At 47.9% G+C, this 16,838-nt stretch overlaps 5 protein-coding genes across 5 annotated transcripts; 2 read left to right on the forward strand and 3 right to left on the reverse strand.

Annotated features, from left to right (window-relative positions):
- The first annotated feature begins 222 nt into the window (after nt 1–222).
- On the forward strand, nt 223–4,553 carry EDB93DRAFT_47699 (uncharacterized protein). The gene is made up of 9 exons (XM_041456501.1): nt 223–1,338; nt 1,390–1,569; nt 1,624–1,779; nt 1,841–1,948; nt 2,009–2,152; nt 2,204–2,366; nt 2,419–2,612; nt 2,666–2,810; nt 2,861–4,553. Exons 1-9 carry the CDS (start codon nt 295–297, stop codon nt 4,456–4,458), a joined length of 3,732 nt encoding a protein of 1,243 aa, XP_041313959.1. The 5' UTR covers nt 223–294; the 3' UTR covers nt 4,459–4,553.
- Nucleotides 4,554–5,261: 708 nt separating this feature from the next.
- On the reverse strand, nt 5,262–7,317 carry EDB93DRAFT_1237399 (uncharacterized protein; the record flags this gene model as incomplete). Its single annotated transcript, XM_041451408.1, has 14 exons — nt 5,262–5,497; nt 5,552–5,594; nt 5,637–5,696; nt 5,737–5,785; nt 5,835–5,893; nt 6,047–6,202; nt 6,272–6,298; nt 6,453–6,632; nt 6,680–6,850; nt 6,900–6,944; nt 6,993–7,030; nt 7,084–7,156; nt 7,203–7,237; nt 7,269–7,317. 14 exons carry the CDS (start codon nt 7,315–7,317, stop codon nt 5,262–5,264), a joined length of 1,221 nt encoding a protein of 406 aa, XP_041313960.1.
- Nucleotides 7,318–7,474: 157 nt separating this feature from the next.
- EDB93DRAFT_1197187 (Alpha/Beta hydrolase protein) lies at nt 7,475–9,132 on the reverse strand (the record flags this gene model as incomplete). The annotated part of the gene is made up of 3 exons (XM_041450902.1): nt 7,475–8,673; nt 8,725–8,898; nt 8,947–9,132. Coding segments are annotated over 3 exons (1,372 nt in total), but the record flags the coding sequence as incomplete, so codon positions are not given.
- Nucleotides 9,133–9,146: 14 nt separating this feature from the next.
- Nucleotides 9,147–13,506, reverse strand: EDB93DRAFT_1217741 (uncharacterized protein). The gene is made up of 8 exons (XM_041451090.1): nt 12,470–13,506; nt 12,256–12,420; nt 11,886–12,197; nt 11,672–11,815; nt 11,450–11,612; nt 11,200–11,396; nt 11,005–11,146; nt 9,147–10,956 (listed from the first exon to the last, which is right to left on the reverse strand). The coding sequence occupies exons 1-8, from the start codon at nt 13,436–13,438 to the stop codon at nt 9,323–9,325; spliced, it is 3,726 nt and encodes a 1,241-aa protein (XP_041313962.1). The 5' UTR covers nt 13,439–13,506; the 3' UTR covers nt 9,147–9,322.
- Nucleotides 13,507–14,151: 645 nt separating this feature from the next.
- EDB93DRAFT_1073554 (P-loop containing nucleoside triphosphate hydrolase protein) lies at nt 14,152–16,834 on the forward strand (the record flags this gene model as incomplete). The annotated part of the gene is made up of 12 exons (XM_041445022.1): nt 14,152–14,414; nt 14,469–14,496; nt 14,543–15,002; nt 15,059–15,181; nt 15,237–15,367; nt 15,416–15,675; nt 15,732–15,813; nt 15,860–16,039; nt 16,093–16,358; nt 16,418–16,521; nt 16,577–16,673; nt 16,726–16,834. 12 exons carry the CDS (start codon nt 14,152–14,154, stop codon nt 16,832–16,834), a joined length of 2,103 nt encoding a protein of 700 aa, XP_041313963.1.
- Between the last annotated feature and the right edge of the window lie 4 nt (nt 16,835–16,838).

Genomic DNA, 16,838 nt, shown 5'->3' on the forward strand with positions numbered 1-16,838 from the left:
TACCATACTCATGCACAAAGGCGATGTGAGGCAAAGACCCCCAATGCACACATCTAGCCAGAGCAGGGCACTCACAATCCCTATATCAAGGCCATTTCGAACACCAATATCCGCGAGAAATGGCGTTATCATAACACTACACATTCATCACATCATTTGATCACCACAGCCTAGCGTTGGAAGACTAAGAAATTCGCCATAGATACAGTTCTGATAGTAAGCTTAAGAGGAAATGATGCCTCATGGCTGTGCGTCTTATGAAACAGCCTTTGGGCGCTACGAAGAAGGATAAAGATGCCGAGTAAGCCGCCATCTGTAGATACCCAGTGCTTATCGTCCGTGCTCAACACCACCAAGCTTGTCACAATGGCAGAAGAAGCGGACCAGCCCATCGTTCCAAAGACCGAACCTGTTCAAACGTTTGAAGATCATGAAAATACCGATACCGTACTCGCACTTTCAGTCTTTCCTGATGGACGACATATGGTGACGGGCTCGGCAGACAGGATGCTTCGTCTGTGGGACTTGGAGCATCGCACTGTGCTGAAGAAGATAGAGGGACATCACGGCCGGGTGCGAGCAGTGGCAGTGGCAGCATCACAAGACAGACAATTGATAGCTAGCGCTGACAATGGAGAGGTCGTTTTCTGGGACAGAGACAGTGGCGAATCTCTCACTCCTGCCATCAAAGCCCACTCCACATACATCCGCTCGCTGGACTTCTCACCAGACGGCATGATGTTGGCGACTGGTTCGATGGACCATACGGTGAAGTTATGGAACACGGAAACGTGGCAACAACAAGGAAATCCAATCAATTGTAAAGCAGAAGTCTACACCGTTCGGTATTCGCCATCAGGCGAACTACTTGCCATTGCAACAAACTCTGATATCCAAATTTGGAATCCACTGGGGACAAGAAATCGCATAGCACACTTCAAGGACCATATGCACAAACTCTACGTAGGGATCACATTGCCACTCGCCTGGATACCCGATGGCACACGGCTTCTTTCAGGCGGTTGTAGATTGGATCCAACCATAAGGCAATGGGATGTAATTACGGGGCAACAGGTCGGTGATCCATGGAGGGGTCACAACCACGACATCAACGCCATTGCCGTGAACTCGGATGGTACTCTGGTCGCCTCCGCGTCTACAGATCACCATGTTCGCCTCTGGCAGCTCTGGGATCGAAAAACTATTGCCATATTCCGACACTCTAGCTTAGTACGCTGCATCGCATTCTCCGTAGATGGCAAGCGTATCATTAGCGGAAGTGATGACAAGAAGATCTCGGAGTGGACAGTACCCGAGCACGCTGGGGGTGATGTCAAAGTATGTGTCTATTCTTGACTCATATGACTTATTGTGACTTTTGTCATGCAGATGCTCACTATAAACACGATGGCACGCAATGCATGCATAGCTGGGGACTTGTATAAAGCCGAAGAGCTACTAACACGAGAGATCGACGCCATTGCCAATAAATACAACTCCTATGCTAATCGCTCATTTGTTATGGCACGAAAGCGTAGATGGGACCGTGCGCTTCAGGATGCTTCCAAGGTTAGACTGACTTGTAAGGTCCCATACCGAAAGCTAATTTTGATCGTGACATAGTCCGTCGACATTCAACCCTCGTTCACGGGCTATATCTCCAAGGGCATTGCCCTCTGCGGGAGAAAGCAGGTCCGGGACGCGATCAAAGCATTTGACCTCGCATCCATGTTTACGGGCGGAGATATCAAGGCCAATCATTTCCTTCTCTTGGTCAAGGCAAGTTAAATGATTCTTACATACTCTATACTTCATTATTGTTCATTGTCATTGTTTTCAGGCTGCGGCACTTTTCAATGCAGATCAACACGAGGAGGCGATGATACGCGTCCAAGAGCTGGCTGAAGCTTGCCCGAGTGCTGATACTCGTGCGTGTTGGGTTGTGAAGGTTAGTATCGTCTAATTATACAAGCCCGAGTCCGTGCATTGACTAAATTTCGCGTACCAGGCATATTTACACGTTGAACTTGGAAACCACGCCTCGGATGATGCGCGTCACAAAGAAGCTGCTAACCACTTCACTGCCGCTGTCAATATTAGCAGTTCCTTCTCTAAATTAGCCATTCATTCCAAATATGAGGACTTTGTCGTGGTGCGTTGATAGCCAAAATACTTTTCACGACCAACCTTGTACTCTTTGCAGCTCTTCGGATGGGACCTCAAATCCTTGTGGGAAACTGCCAACAAGAAACGGTGTTTTGCACTCCTTAAGGCAAGTAGAGTTGAAGAAGCCCTCGAAGCACATCGATACATGATGGACAAGGGTGATGAAAGTACAAAGGCCAATTGCCTTGATTGGTCCACTGGCAAGTTTTCTGTGAAGTCAGTCGCGCCAGTCCTCACCCGCATTACACACAGGCTTCAAACAGGAATGCAGTGCACTCTATCTCGCTGATGGAGACGCCGCGCTCAGTGCTAGTGATTACGAAAAAGCTATTACCCTCTACTCGTCAGCGATCGACCTGGCCGCTGCAAACGACACCTTTAGAAAACGCTGTGAGGCAAACGTGAACATGAAGTTATGGGAGAATGCGCTTCTCGATGCGCAAAAAGTACGAGAATCATCTATAGTTCCGTAGACAATGCTCATCTTTGTGACATATAGGTCGTTGAACTCGACCCTTCGTCTCACATTGGATACGAGCTGAAACATACAGCGCTTCACGGCCTACAACGCTATGATGCATCTATCGAGGCCTTCCAAACCATGCTTCTTCAGATAGAAAACGCCCCAGAGACGCAAATACGACGTAAGTCCCAAATAATCACATGTATCGAGACGCTTGACTTCTTTGTACAGAAATGCGCCAACAGTATCGTAGTCCAGCCGAAGCAGAACGTGATATCCGAGAGGTCATTCACAATCAACTCACCGACACCCCACTCCGTCTACTTGACACCGCCACCGGGCTCTTGTGTGATCGAGAGGCGCAGATCAGCGTCTTCAAAACGAGTACAGAGTACAAGGAGCTTGTTTCATCAACAATAAAGGATATGGACCTCCGAATGGAGCGTATCGCAGAAGTGGTGACGAAATACTTTCGTTGTGTCATGCTCTCACACCGGTGGGAGGAAAAGGAAGCACTGCTACATGACATACAGGATAAAGTCATATACGAGTTGGAGGCAGTTGGAGGCATTATGAAATTGCAGTCATTCTGCAAAATTGCTCGCGAGGCGCATTATCGCTGGGCATGGATGGACACGTGTTGCATCGACAAGAACAACAATACCGAGGTCCAGGAATCGCTCAACTCCATGTTTATCTGGTATCGCCACTCAGCGCTTACGATTGTCTACCTGTCGGATGTTCCACCTTCGTCCAAGGCTGGTGCATTGGTAAAGAGTGCTTGGAACTCGCGAGGGTGGACCGTTCAAGAATTCCTGGCTCCCAAAGTCATTCTCTTTTATCAAAGTAACTGGACTTTATATCTCAACGACCACTCTCCCAACCACAAGGAATCCGCTGCGATCATGCAGGAGTTGGAGGATGCGACGGGGATAGATGCACACACCGTCATTACTTTTCATCCAGGAATGACAGGTGCCCGAGAGAAACTGCGATGGGCGTCAGCACGTGTCACCACTGTGCAAGAAGATGTTGCATATTCATTGTTCGGCATCTTCGACATCCACCTACCCGTGATCTATGGAGAGAGGAAGCAAAATGCACTCGGACGGCTTTTGCAAGAGATCGTAGCTCAGTCAGGTGACATCACTGCCTTGGACTGGTCTGGAGAATCATCGGAGTTCAACAGTTGTCTGCCAGCTAGCATCACATCGTACGAAGGTGCAGCGTGCAAGCTGTCATCACCGTCCGAAGATGAAATTCAGACATCGATCTCCATGCTGCGAAACGACGTGACGGCAGAGTCGGCTTCGGAACTTTATACCCGGCTTAGCAATCTCAGCGCTCCTCGTTTCGCGCATCGTCGGCTAGACCTTCCTTGCATAGTATTCTCTGTTACAGAAATCAGACGGAGCCAGGCTGGAGACAGGCAGTCATATGAAGTCAAGGCAGATGGGTTGTATGATCTCTCGATCAGAACGGGGGAGAAACTCATTCTCTTTTCGCCGGCACGACCCATTCAAAAGGCCGTATTTCTTGTCCGCCCGTGGAATCATCATCTCCTAGATGATACGCAGAGAGTTAAAGATGGGTCCGTTCCCCAGTCCGCCTTACAAACCGAAAATTCGGGGCCAGTTGATCTGGACCCTTACTCGCGAGATTTGCGATTGATTGTTCGCCTTGGGCAGGAATTCAGTGCATTTTTGCTAATGCAGCAGCGTGGCAGAGAATATAAGAGAATCGCATCGGATCGAGACATCATTGCACAAGTCAAAGACATGACTTCTATTCATAACATGACGGACGTTAGGTCACTAGAGATATTGTAGCGAGTCACCAGGCTTGTCGCATGGGTCTACTTGTTCTATAACTGTACCACACAGTACTGGTATTACACCAGACATGATGATTATGTCTGTGAACTTCATTGTTGTACTTCGAAGGACAGGGCTGGATATTGAAATACCTGGGGTGATTACTGCATCTGGGACACCAATATTAAAATAAATTCCGTCTTAATGTCATTAACACCTCTCCTGTTCCCTTACTGCCCTCCACAACGACGCGGATCTTGGAGAGGATCTAGGAGAAACATGAAATTTGAATTAACATGTACATGGAACTACAGTACTGGCGCGCCATCAGCGGGAGAGACTGCGGCAGTCGCGGTATGCACCCACTTATTGATTTCAGCTGATGTGGCACGCTCTCACGTTCCAGGATGCCCTGTCCGCCTGGTGAATACCTTTAGCATGACCTCAGACCGCGTACTAAGTACGGGTGTTTTCAGGACAGTAGTACGAGTGCGGACACCTCGCGGGTTATAACAACGAAAATCCGTTTCTGTTTTGGTGCCAGAAAGACTCCATTATCTTTGATGACGTTCGTGATTGCACCTGTCGGACTTGCTGCAGCGTCGTGAACGGAGGTATTAATATTAACGGCGGGTCCACTACATGCAGTTAAGGAGTCAGGGTCCCGGTAGTTAGTGCTTAGTAAACCGGAAACATGCGCAAACCAGCCAAACTTTTCTTGAAATTTTTGAAATTTAGTAAAATGTCGTTGTCGTTTGAATTATTTATCTATATACGAGCTTAAGGTGCAAAATGGACAATTAGAAATTCGATGATGTTTATTTCGAAACGCTGGTCTGCTGGAGCGCCAATTTCAGCCTTCCTGCTGTCCGTTCGGTGCCAAGTACATCGATAATCTCAGGGAGGCTGGACCCCGCTTTCATCCCAGATAGCGCGTACCTCAAAGCAGTCTTAAAGACTTTTGACTTCAGGCCTGTTTTCTCGCACGCATCGTGCAAGAAAACTGCAATGTCCGATTGAGTCGATGCCGATGAAGACTCGAGTTGCAGAATAACTCGTCGTAGCACATGGTTTAGAATGATGTAAAGCGATCAGTAATGCTGATTACTGACAGTGCGCGACTTGCCGTAGTCGTCGGCTGATATTCCTCGCTTCATGGAACGCGCTTCGGGCAATTCTTAATCTGGTTCTACGAAAATGAACGGAGCGATTGTTGGAACATCATGAAGATTTGTGATGCGACCCAGGGAGCACTATATCTATACGTTCATCCAGAAGGTAACGCATGCTCACCTGCAAGACGCTGATCACACGCGTGATGTACTCCACATTTGTGTATTGACTAGGAATGCCGAGTTAATAAGGGTATAACTAATAGACGAACAAGATACCTATCAGGGAAAGCGGCCTTGACAATATCATGTACTCGTCTTGCCTGGAAGGCAATGCCCTTTCCAGCTCCGCATGAGGTGATGTTTGTTAAGGTATGCAAGCTTTGCGGGATCAAGAACATTCCTGCGATGCGTAACGAAAGACAGATCATACTACCAAATAGACCTGTTGTAAAACATGCAAAAAAAACCATGAAATAGTAGCAATGTACTTGGTCGATGAGTTCTGGAAGTGTCAAAAGGGTTGTACTGTCAGGAGGTTGAGTCGAGGGCGTTCTGGGTGGGGAAACATGCCCATTTTCGTGGTGCACGCCCCATCCAGCCAGTGTAAGCCAATATAAAACACCTTCCGGTTCCCAACCACGGCGCTATGGAAAATGGGCGTTCAAATCAAAGTTCGTAGGTAAATGAAAGCGGCGTGTCATAAAGTCTGAGACAGACACATCTCCATTGCGCTTTGACATCTTTTCGGATTCAAGAGGATGGGCAAATGTGCAAACCGAGTGAGTTTGAGACCCAGATAAGAATACAGATCGAGGTGCAGGGGTAGTGAAGGTAGCCATTCCTGGAATGCATGAAATTCAAAGGACGTCGTGTCATAGAGGTATGGAGACCTACCTCTCCGCGGAGAACGTGTGTGATGTTCATCTCGTGATCGTCCACAACAGACGCCAAATGGTGCGTGGGGAACAGATCAGATCTAAGAAGAACGGGATTTGTTGGAAGTGAAGCATGTGTATCCCTCAGGATACCGAAGACCATATCGGTAGGTGAAGCATGGTCTGGGAGGTTGTCACCCTGTCACCTGTAAGCATGAGGTCTGACAACACAATAGATGTACTCACATTCAGTCTGACAATTGACCTCTCCTCAGCACGTACTCTCCGTGCAACTTCTTCCTCGGTGAGATGGAGGCAGGACTTGTCATACGTGGCATTGGACCCTGCGCGTGCAAGCTTCTCGCGGGTGGTAGCAAGTTTATTGGCAGAGCAAAAGCACCGATATGCGTGACCAGACTATGAAACAGCAATGGTTAGATAAAGAAGGGAGAAGCAATTAGCACACGACGAGCCTGCGTGTATAAGAATGGTAAAGGTCGCGTCGTTCTGACTAGCGGAGCTTAGTATACGGGGCATCAACAGGTTGTGAGATACCGACTTGAAAATACGGCCCATGCGGACCATCCATCCCAGGACCTAGATGAAGATTATTTGAGCTGCTTTGAGCCAGAATGTAACATACACCTTACCGAAGTCATACGGAAGACCAGCCCATGCTAATGCATTCCTAATATTATCCACCGCGGTCAGTACATATCTCGCCTGGGTCACATATGAGTTTTTGCCACGAGAGAAACATGGAACTGACCGCGTCAGTGTCTTCTATTCTAAGAATCCATTTGCCTCCGCGAATAGAGAGCGGTTCTGAGTCCACCGAGGTGAAGAGCACCAGTAGGAGATGGCGCAAATGTCAAGAGAACCATGTTTGAGGTGTTATGTTATTGATGAAGTCAAAGCTCGACAATAATCTACTCACGTCCCGGACTCCGTGCCTAACGCTACTACTACTAGTAATCATCTGCGCTTCGGCTCATTGCTCCCAGTCTCACGGCCATCTGCAGGACTCAAACATGCGTCCTTCGAGTTTACAACATTATCACACTTTTCAGCTAATATCATGTCCCATAAATCTTACACATCACACCGTCTACTTACTATATCTAGGTTTCTGTGGAACTAAGTCTATAGAATCTGACACATGTATTCAAACCATATTAGTACTTGGTATTGACGCTGGGGCGAGTAGACATGGCCGGTTGCGCGAGCCCTACCACCTTGTGATATCGACCTCAGCTTCTCCAAACAGGCTCGTTTTTTTGATTACAAAGTCCCCCTTGGAAAAATCCTCATCACCTCTCTCATATAAACCTGGAAACTCCCTTCTAAGAAACCTAAGAATATGCGTGTTGATTTGCTCGAATTCGAGGAGGAAGCCGTCGTGGCCATCAGGTGATGGGATGACTACAAGTTCTGCGTCAGGTATGTGTGTCGCGAGTTCCTTTTGTTCAGAAGGAGTAAACAAGCCGTCTGTTTCGACGCTGATCACCAATGCACGCGGGGGGAGAGTTGCAATGACAGCGGCAAGTGCAGTTGATTGTGCCGTCGGTGATGGAGCATCTTCGGGAGTGGAGGTCCGTCCTCGGGCGATATCATGCGTATCCAGCTTGCGGGTGATATGGATGTAACAATTAGCGTCAAAGCGCGCCACGAACTTGGCACCTTGATAGCGCAAGTATGACTGCGCTGAAAAAAGTGGAGGGGGTGAGTTATGTCTCATGCCGTCCGGCCCTTCTGTTGGAGAATGAGGCGGAGATGATGCGGTTAAGTGTTGAGTTTTGGGGCGTGTACGGGTCACATTTTGGTGACCCTCATTATGAGCAGCAAGATCCTTATCAGCGAGCGTAATAGAAGGTGCGACAGCGCTAGATTCCGGGACAGGGGTAACTTGAGGGCGACGTCCAAAGCGACTCTCAAAAGAGTCGCGCGACCGATAGGTTAAAAGTGCGGCCATCCGAGCAGCAGCCAAACCCGTCGAAGGCTGTTTCGTATAGTATCCGTCGTCATAAAGTGGATCGCTATAAATGCTTTGACGTTGTGCCTCTCCCCAACTGATACACCACGCAGAGTGTCGTGCAGACGTAGCCAAAGGAATAATATGGCGGACATAACCTGGAGGGGTGCACATAGGCCATTCGAGTACAGCCATTCCGCCCATGGAGCCTCCAATGACTACAGCGACACTAGAAATTCCAAGATGATCAAGAACGAGCTTATGCAGTCTGTCAATGAACCAGGTCAGAGACCATTCAAGATATCGTGAGACCGCTCACCGCACGTCATCACGTATCGATGTCTGAGGGAATTCTGGGCCATAAGGCTTCCCCGTCTCTGGATCGATTGTCACAGGAGAAGCCGATCCATATGGTGAACCCATAACATTAGCACAGAAAATGAAGAAACGATTGGGGTCAAAGGCCTTCCCACGACCGATAAGAGGGCCCCACCTGGGATGCATAAGAAATGTTTTGAAATAAAATGTCAAAAGATCTCACCAATCTTCTACATCCGCGCTGCCAGTGAATGCGTGGCATATGATCATAACGTTGTCTCTACCGTCACTCAATTTACCCCAAGTCTTGTAGGCGACCGGGACCTCCCGCAATATCCTCCCATTCTCAAGTGTAAAGGATGGAACGATGATGGTATCCTGGTCGACCAAGGGTGCGAGGACAGACATGAAAATGATGAAACCCTACGCAAGGTACGTACTTGATTACTAACATAGGTTATGTAATAACATCAAGCTTATCGTCCGTACATAGAACAAAATGTGAGAAAGTAGGATAAATGATGATATAGCGTGCACAAGTAAAAATGCTTGTCAACTTGAAATTGAGTCGGGTCAATCTGTCCTTCAGAATCTATAATCTACAATATCTCTAGTGTCCTCACGTCCATCATATCCTGAATAGAAGACATTTCTGCAACGTGCGCAATGATATCATGATCCGACGCGATCCTCTTATATTCCCCGCCGAGCTGCTGATATAGCAACAATGCATTGAATTGCTGCCGAAGGCGAACAATCAATCGCAATGCTTGTGAGTAAGAATCCAGATGAAGCGTCCCCTTTTCTCCAAGAGACCCGTCGGACAGATCTGGCAAAGCAGACTGGGGTTCGGATGTGTCCTCAACGCTCTGCGATTCGTCTGCCAACGCAGACAGCTCGAGGAGATGACGGCTCCAAGGACGGACAAGTAGGACTTCTGTTTGCATCAGTCGTCCAGGCCAAAACTGCTTGAGCTGATCCTTCGTTTTGATCGATAGATCACGCAGCCCATCTGCCTTGACTTCATACGTGATATATGACTGTTTATCTTGAGTGGGGTTCTGTCTGATATGTGTGACACGGAATACCATGCAGGGTAGTTGCAGCCGGCGGTACGCAAAACGAGGAGGGGATTGTTTGTTAAGCAGGGCATAAAGTTCCGAAGCGGAATCCACAGACACGACATCTCGCAGTGAAGAGACTGACGTCTGGATTTCATCTTCGGAAAGAGGTGGCGGCACATATGGCGGGTACTGGTACGAGGCGATCTCAGCTGGCAGACAACTATTAAACTTTGATGGTTTTCCGACCCAGTCAAGGGCAGTAATGTCACCCGACTGAGCCACGATGTCCTGCAAGAGCCGTCCAAGCGCGAATTGCTCCTTCTCGCCATAATAGACAGATAGGCGGACGCCGAAGATACCAAACAATGAGTATGCGATGTCTTCCTTCCTCGTTGTGGTACGCGTCGACGCCCATTTGAGTTTCTCTCGGGCATTACTCATGCTTGGATGGAAGTTGGTGAGGGACTCTTGATCTATGCCCGTCGCAGCCCCCAACTCCTGCATGATAGCAGTAGACATTTTATGGTTAGAAGAGTGGTCGTCGAGATATGGTGTCCAATCCTTCTGATAGAAAAGAATGACTTTGGGAGCCAGTAATTCTTGAATCGTCCATCCTCGCCTGTTCCAATCACTGTTCGTCAGTGCGCCAGACTCGCGAACATCCGACAGGTAGACGATCGTAAGCGCTGAGTGGCGATACCAGACAAACATGGAATTGAGTGATTCTTCGAGTTCCACATTGTACTGCTTGTCGATGCAGCATGTGTCCATCCATGCCCAGTGATACCCCAAATCACGAACGACTTCGCAGAACCTCTGCAACTTCACAACAGTCCCAACTGGATCAAAACTGTATATGGGCCTATCCTGGATCTCGCGCAGTGTCTGCTCTTTTCCTTCCCACCTATGTGATAGCGTGACACAACGGAAGTACTGCTCTACCACTTTTTCGATGTGCTCCGTTCGATGTTCTGCGCGTTCCATTGTGGATAACAAGAGCTCAATGTACTCCGAGCTTGCGCTGAATACGTCTATCTGCGCATCTCGATCACATAATAACCCAGTGGTGGTGTTGATTAGACGAAGCGGCGCGTTTTCTAATTGATCCTTAATAACCATTTGAATGACTTCTTTTGCTTTTGATTGACCAAGATAATTTTGGTGTAACTCTGAAGAAAGAGTCAAGCTTGTTGACAGGTGGGTTATTTGAAACTTACTTCGTATTTCCGATCCGGAAGTGATGCCCAACTTGTGCATGGTTTCGAAGGCGTCGATGGCTTCATTAAAGCGTTTCAAGCCGCGAAGCGCTGCACACTTCAACTTGTATCCAGTATACGAGGAAGGGTTGAGTTCGATTGCCTATGTATCACAAAAATGAGTGTTTGATCACAAAATAACGAATGCTGTCGCACTTGTTGCAAATCGGGAAGTGCATCTTCCCATCGCATTCTTTCCAACTTCGCCTCACCCCGCCTCACCAAAATGATGTCGCTTACGACGCCCAGGTTGATTGCCGCCGAATATAGGTTAATAGCTTCTTCATAAGCTCTCGCTCTGAACGCTGCATGTCCGTCATGAGCATAGCGGTCACCACACTGACGCTTGAAAGCTGCGTGGAATGGAGGTGAGGAGTGTACCTGATTGACGTTACAGAAAACTTGCCAGTAGACCAATCAAGGCAGTTGGCCTTTGTACTTTCGTTACATTTGTCCATCATGTATCGGTGTGCTTCGAGGGCTTCTTCAAGCCTGCTTGCCCGAAGAAGTGCAAGGCACCGTTTCTTATTTGCAGTTTCCCACAGGGATGTGAGGTCCCAGCCAAAGAGCTGTAGAAAGCATATAATTGATCGTGAAAAATATTCTTGGTTGTGTCACACCAACGCACCATGACAAAGTCATCATATTTGGAATAAATAGCGAATTTGCTTGAGGAATCGCTGGCCTTGATAGCAGCAGTGAAGTGTGTAACAGCCTCATCGTGACACGTATTATCTGAGGCACGGATTCCGAGCTGAAGACATAGATATGCCTGGTGTACGAAGTTTCAAGAAAATCAGTACCAATGTGCGGGCCTGGGCTTGATGAAGCATTTTACTCACTTCCACAATCAAACACGCACGAGTATCGGCTCTCGGACAAGCTTCAGTCAGCTCTTGGACGCGCAGAAGTGCCTCCTGATGCTGTTCTGCATTAAAAAGTGTGATAGCCTGAAAATAACAATGGACTATGGAGTATGTGAGAATCATCGAACCTACCTTGATCAAGAGAAGGAGATGATTGGCATTCAGATCTCCGTTCGTGAACATAGAAGCGAGGTCAAATGCCCTGATTGCATCCCAGACCTGTTTTTTCCCGCCGAGGGCAATGCCCTTGGAGATATAGCCTGTCAGGGAGGGTCGAATAGTGAGGGACTGTCATGACTAAAATCAACTTTCATGATGCGGGCCAACATGGGCAAATCAGTCTAACCTTGGAAGCATCATCAAGCGCACGGCCCCAGTCGTGCTTCCGCGCCATGACAAATGAGCGATTGGCGTACGAGTTGTAGTTGTTGGGATCAGCATCGATCTCTTTTGTTAGCAGTTCTTCAGCTGTAGATAAGTCCCTTTTTATGCATGGGTTTATAGTGAGGATCTGCACGGAGAAGGTTACATTAAGCTATAAATCAAGAATAGACACGTGCCTTAACATCACACAAAGCGCGTTCGGGTATTGACCACTCTGAAATTTTCTTGTCATCACCTCCACTAAGGATGCGTTTGCCATCTGCAGTAAATGTCACGCAGTGCACCTGGCTGCTGGAGTGCCGGAATATAGCGATAGTTTTTCGATCCCAGAGCCGCCAGAGGCGAACGTCATGGTCTGTAGACGCGGAGGCGACTAGCGTACCATCAGAGTTCATGGCAATGGCGTTGATATCGTGACGATGGCCTTCCCAGGGATCGCCGACCTGCTGCCCCGGGGTAGATAGATCCCATTCCCGTATGGTTGGATCTGGTCTACAGCCGCCTGAGAGAAGCCCTGTGCCATCGGGCTTCCAAGTAAGTGGCAAACTGGTTCCTACGTAGATTTTGTGCACGCGATTCTTGAAGGTTGCTTTGCATTCCCTTGTCCCCAAATTCCAAATTTGAATATCAGAGGTTGTAGCAATGGCAAGTAGTTCGCCTGATGGTGAATATCGAACGCTATAAACTTCCGCATTACAGTTGATTGGATTTCCTCGTTGCTGCCACGTCTCTGTGTCCCACAACTTCGTCATGTGGTCTGATGAACCAGACACCAACGTTTTGCCATCCAGTGAAAAGTCCAACGAACGGATGTATGACTCAGTGGGGTGGGCTTTGATGGCAGGAGTGAGAGATTCGCCAGTATCTCTATTCCAGATGATTATGTCCCCGTGGTCGGCGCTTGCTATCAAATTTCTGGCTTGCGATACTGTCACTGCCCGTACCATGCCTCGATGCCCTTCCATCTTCTTGAATAAATCTGTGCCATTCTCCATGTCCCACAGGCGAAGCATCTTGTCTGTTGAGCCTGTCACCATATGTCGTTGATCTGGAAAGACTGCGACTGCAAGTACGGTATTAGTATTTTCAAATGTTCGATCAGGCGCATCTGTTATAGTGATAGGTTGCGTTGTTTCTTCTTCCATTGTTGTGGACCTCGACGGTGTTGCACAAGGATATGGGCACTGTGGGTATCTTGAGCTACAGATGCGGCGGCACAGCGCTTATTGTATTACCTATGATACGGAACAATTGTAGCCTAGGGTAAATTAGCTGCACGTGATAGACTCGTAACCAGTCTGGACTAGTCAGACACTTAACCTCACAACATAATATCTTTTCATGCCTTTCACCTGCCCATGCCACAATATCAGCCACCTGTTGAGCCTTTGATTTGGACTGTCAATCCTTCAAGCCTCGACATTGACGAAAAATCCTTGCAGTCCTCAAACTTCTTCGGATGACAGTCATGGACTTCATGTTGCACTCTACATGACTCGTAAGTACTGTGTACCTCCGCCATCACTGGCATCTGTCAAATTTCAAACTCCTCGCTTCGCCTGCCAAATTTCGACCTACGTCAAACATTCACACTGCGTGTTACTATGGGTTCCCTGTACATCTACGTTTGATTGTACTTCGACGGACGTGTCCGAGTCTTATGGAAAAACTCAACACCTGATACTTCCCGAAAGAACGACTCGGAGTACGATGATCCAACTGATGACAGGCTCAGTCCTTTTGCAGCATAGTGCTAGTGTAGTATTCGGGATTCGCCTAGCGCCTTCCTCTCAAACCATATATAATTCTTCAACGTACTTCTGCTCTCCCACCAGAGTCAGACTCGGAAAAGATACGAATGGCAACAAGTCCAGACCTCCCCCCTGTCACGATCACGCGCACTCGTCTTGGTATATGGGACCTCTATGAGGAACTTGGAAAAGAGTTACCACGCAGTCCAAATTCATCAATGTTGAGGATGTTGGTCCAGATACGCGATAATACGCCCTACGTAGCCCGCATGTTCAAGGAAATACTCAACATCAGACGAGTTCGGAAACTTCTTCCCGCATATTTGGTAGTGCGAGTCTTAGACTCTCTTATACCTGCCGTTTCCCTGTGGTATGTCACAAAGATTTAAGTGATTCCCTGCATATTCACATCATATTTATGCAGGTACGATGGACAATTACTCCGACTTGTAGTGCTATCTTTGTTTCCAATTTACTTCACACTTATCTTGAACCTAGGTTGAAACTGCGATGGAGACACCTACTGTTGACACAACAGTAATCATTCATGTAGCAGTAGGACGTGTTACATGCGCACTTGCGTCGCATCTTCTCAGACATATCCAAAGACGCATGGAAATTCCCATAAACATGTCCATCAAACAGTATTACACTACTCACACATTCTACTCGACGGCCCGCCTCGACCTACCCACTTTTACAGACCCGGCTGTCCTGAAACAACTCAGCTCTGCGACACAGCAAATGCCGAATGGGATCACCCTTGCATGGGACGCTGTTCGGAGGTTGGCGAGCCTCGCAACGACAACCACTACTATGCTCTCTCAGCTTTTTGTTCTGTATGCAGTCTTGCGGAAGCAGCAGAATGGACCACTTCTTGTGATTCTTGGCTTCTCGCAATCTATGTTTCGCTGGTATAGGACACGACCATCGGGGGACATTTTCTCTGGCATGGGGGGTAGGTCAAAAATCGACGCTCCATAATAGACTCGTCTGAGTCATGAATCCATGTAGTTTGGGCCGCGACCACGACCAATAATGATTATATTCGCATGCAAGGCCTCAGGGTACTCAACCTTAGCTCTGCACACCGTAAGGAGCTTGTCGCAGGCAACCTGAGCGAATATATTACTTCACGTATGTTGACATACCTTCCAAGACAACCTTATCTGATGGACTTATCATGAACCAGAATTTCACGAATCCGTTCAGCGCGTCGGCGACGATGCGGCCGAGTTTGACGAAGTGTATGAGGCTCATTCCACGAAGAAGCGCCTGAGCGTCGCCTCCATGTTCCATGAAACAATGCACGAGTTGCCTCAGGTAGGCAAGATTGACAAGGCAGTCGATGAATCTGATCCAATGAACCAGATCGCATTCATGCTGAGCATCATGCGAAAGCCGACGACGATTCCCCTCTCTTTTGTGTCACTCGTGCTAATCGAACACACATCTAATTCATTCATTTCAACACACTTCTCCCCGTACGGATTGTATACTCTTGCTTCAGTATTTGCTGGTATACGCAATTTATATGAAATCAAAAATGTGCAGAACAAGGTGGTGGATGGCACGGAACGGTTAGCCGAGAACCAGCAGTTCCTCAGCAGCGGCATTTCTGTAGAGTTCAGGTGCCTCTACTATTCGTTGCTTCTTGTAGGCGTTTCTGAGGCATATAATGTTTCAGGAATGTATCGTTCCAGTACCCCGATAAAGAGAGGTATGCTCTCCGGAATGTTTCATTCAGGGTCGAGGCTAGTCAGCTTTGTGTAAGTCCCTCCACTTTTGCTATCCTCTGTATAACCGTGATTGCAGGTAATTGTCGGAGGGAATGGCTCCGGAAAAAGCACAATTTTGAAACTCATTTCTCGCATCTATGACCCGACAGAGGGTACGATTTTTATCGATGACCGCGATATCAAAACCCTTAGACTTGCTGACCTCCGTGCTGCCATGTCCATCCTCTTCCAAGATTACACGAACTTTCCCCTCACGGTGAGTGTAATCTTCACAAAATTCAGAAGCGCAATATGCCTAAGCATACTCAGATACGCGAGAACATTGGACTTGGCAACCCCGGTTTCGCACAAGATGATGACAAGATCTGTGAAGCTGCTAAGATGGGCGGCGCACGAGACTTCATTGAGGAGCTCCCAGACGGATTCAACACCTACATTGATCACCCTGTAGAAGATTACTACGCGGATATCCCTGAAGGCGCTACTGTTGACTATTCTAGTGTGCGCGATATGGGGGGTCTCCGTACTTCCACTGTTTCAGACCTCAGCGGTGGGCAAAACCAGCGGCTCGCAGTGTACATGACCATGCTTTGATCTCTCGGGTGCCTGTGCTGACTGTTTAAGAAATGACTAGCTCACGCACATTCATGCGTTCCTTGGTCACCGATAACAACTCTTCCGCTGGCATGCTGTTATTCGATGAGCCGAGCGCCTCCTTGGACCCTACGGCTGAAAACGGTGTGCTTCCCTGTTTCTGGGTCAAGTTTGAGAGTTTTATACCTTCCGGAATTAGATCTCTTTGAGAATCTGCTGCAGTTGAGGGGCGACAAGACAATGATATTCTCCACTCACCGGTTCGGGAATCTCACTCGACATGCAGACCTCATTTTGTAAGTTTTGGTTTTTCTTGAATATTGAACGCAAAAGTGATATGGTCTGCAGGTACATGGACGAATCCCTCCAGGAACAAGGTACGCACGATGGACTATTAAGGAAAGGGGGAGAGTATGCTCGTATCTGGAATCTACAAGCGAAACCTTTTCTTCAATAAACCG

This window comes from Suillus bovinus, assembly GCF_016758785.1.
Source record: "Suillus bovinus strain UH-Sbo-P2 chromosome Unknown EDB93scaffold_1, whole genome shotgun sequence".
NCBI classification, from domain to species: Eukaryota; Fungi; Basidiomycota; class Agaricomycetes; order Boletales; family Suillaceae; genus Suillus; species Suillus bovinus.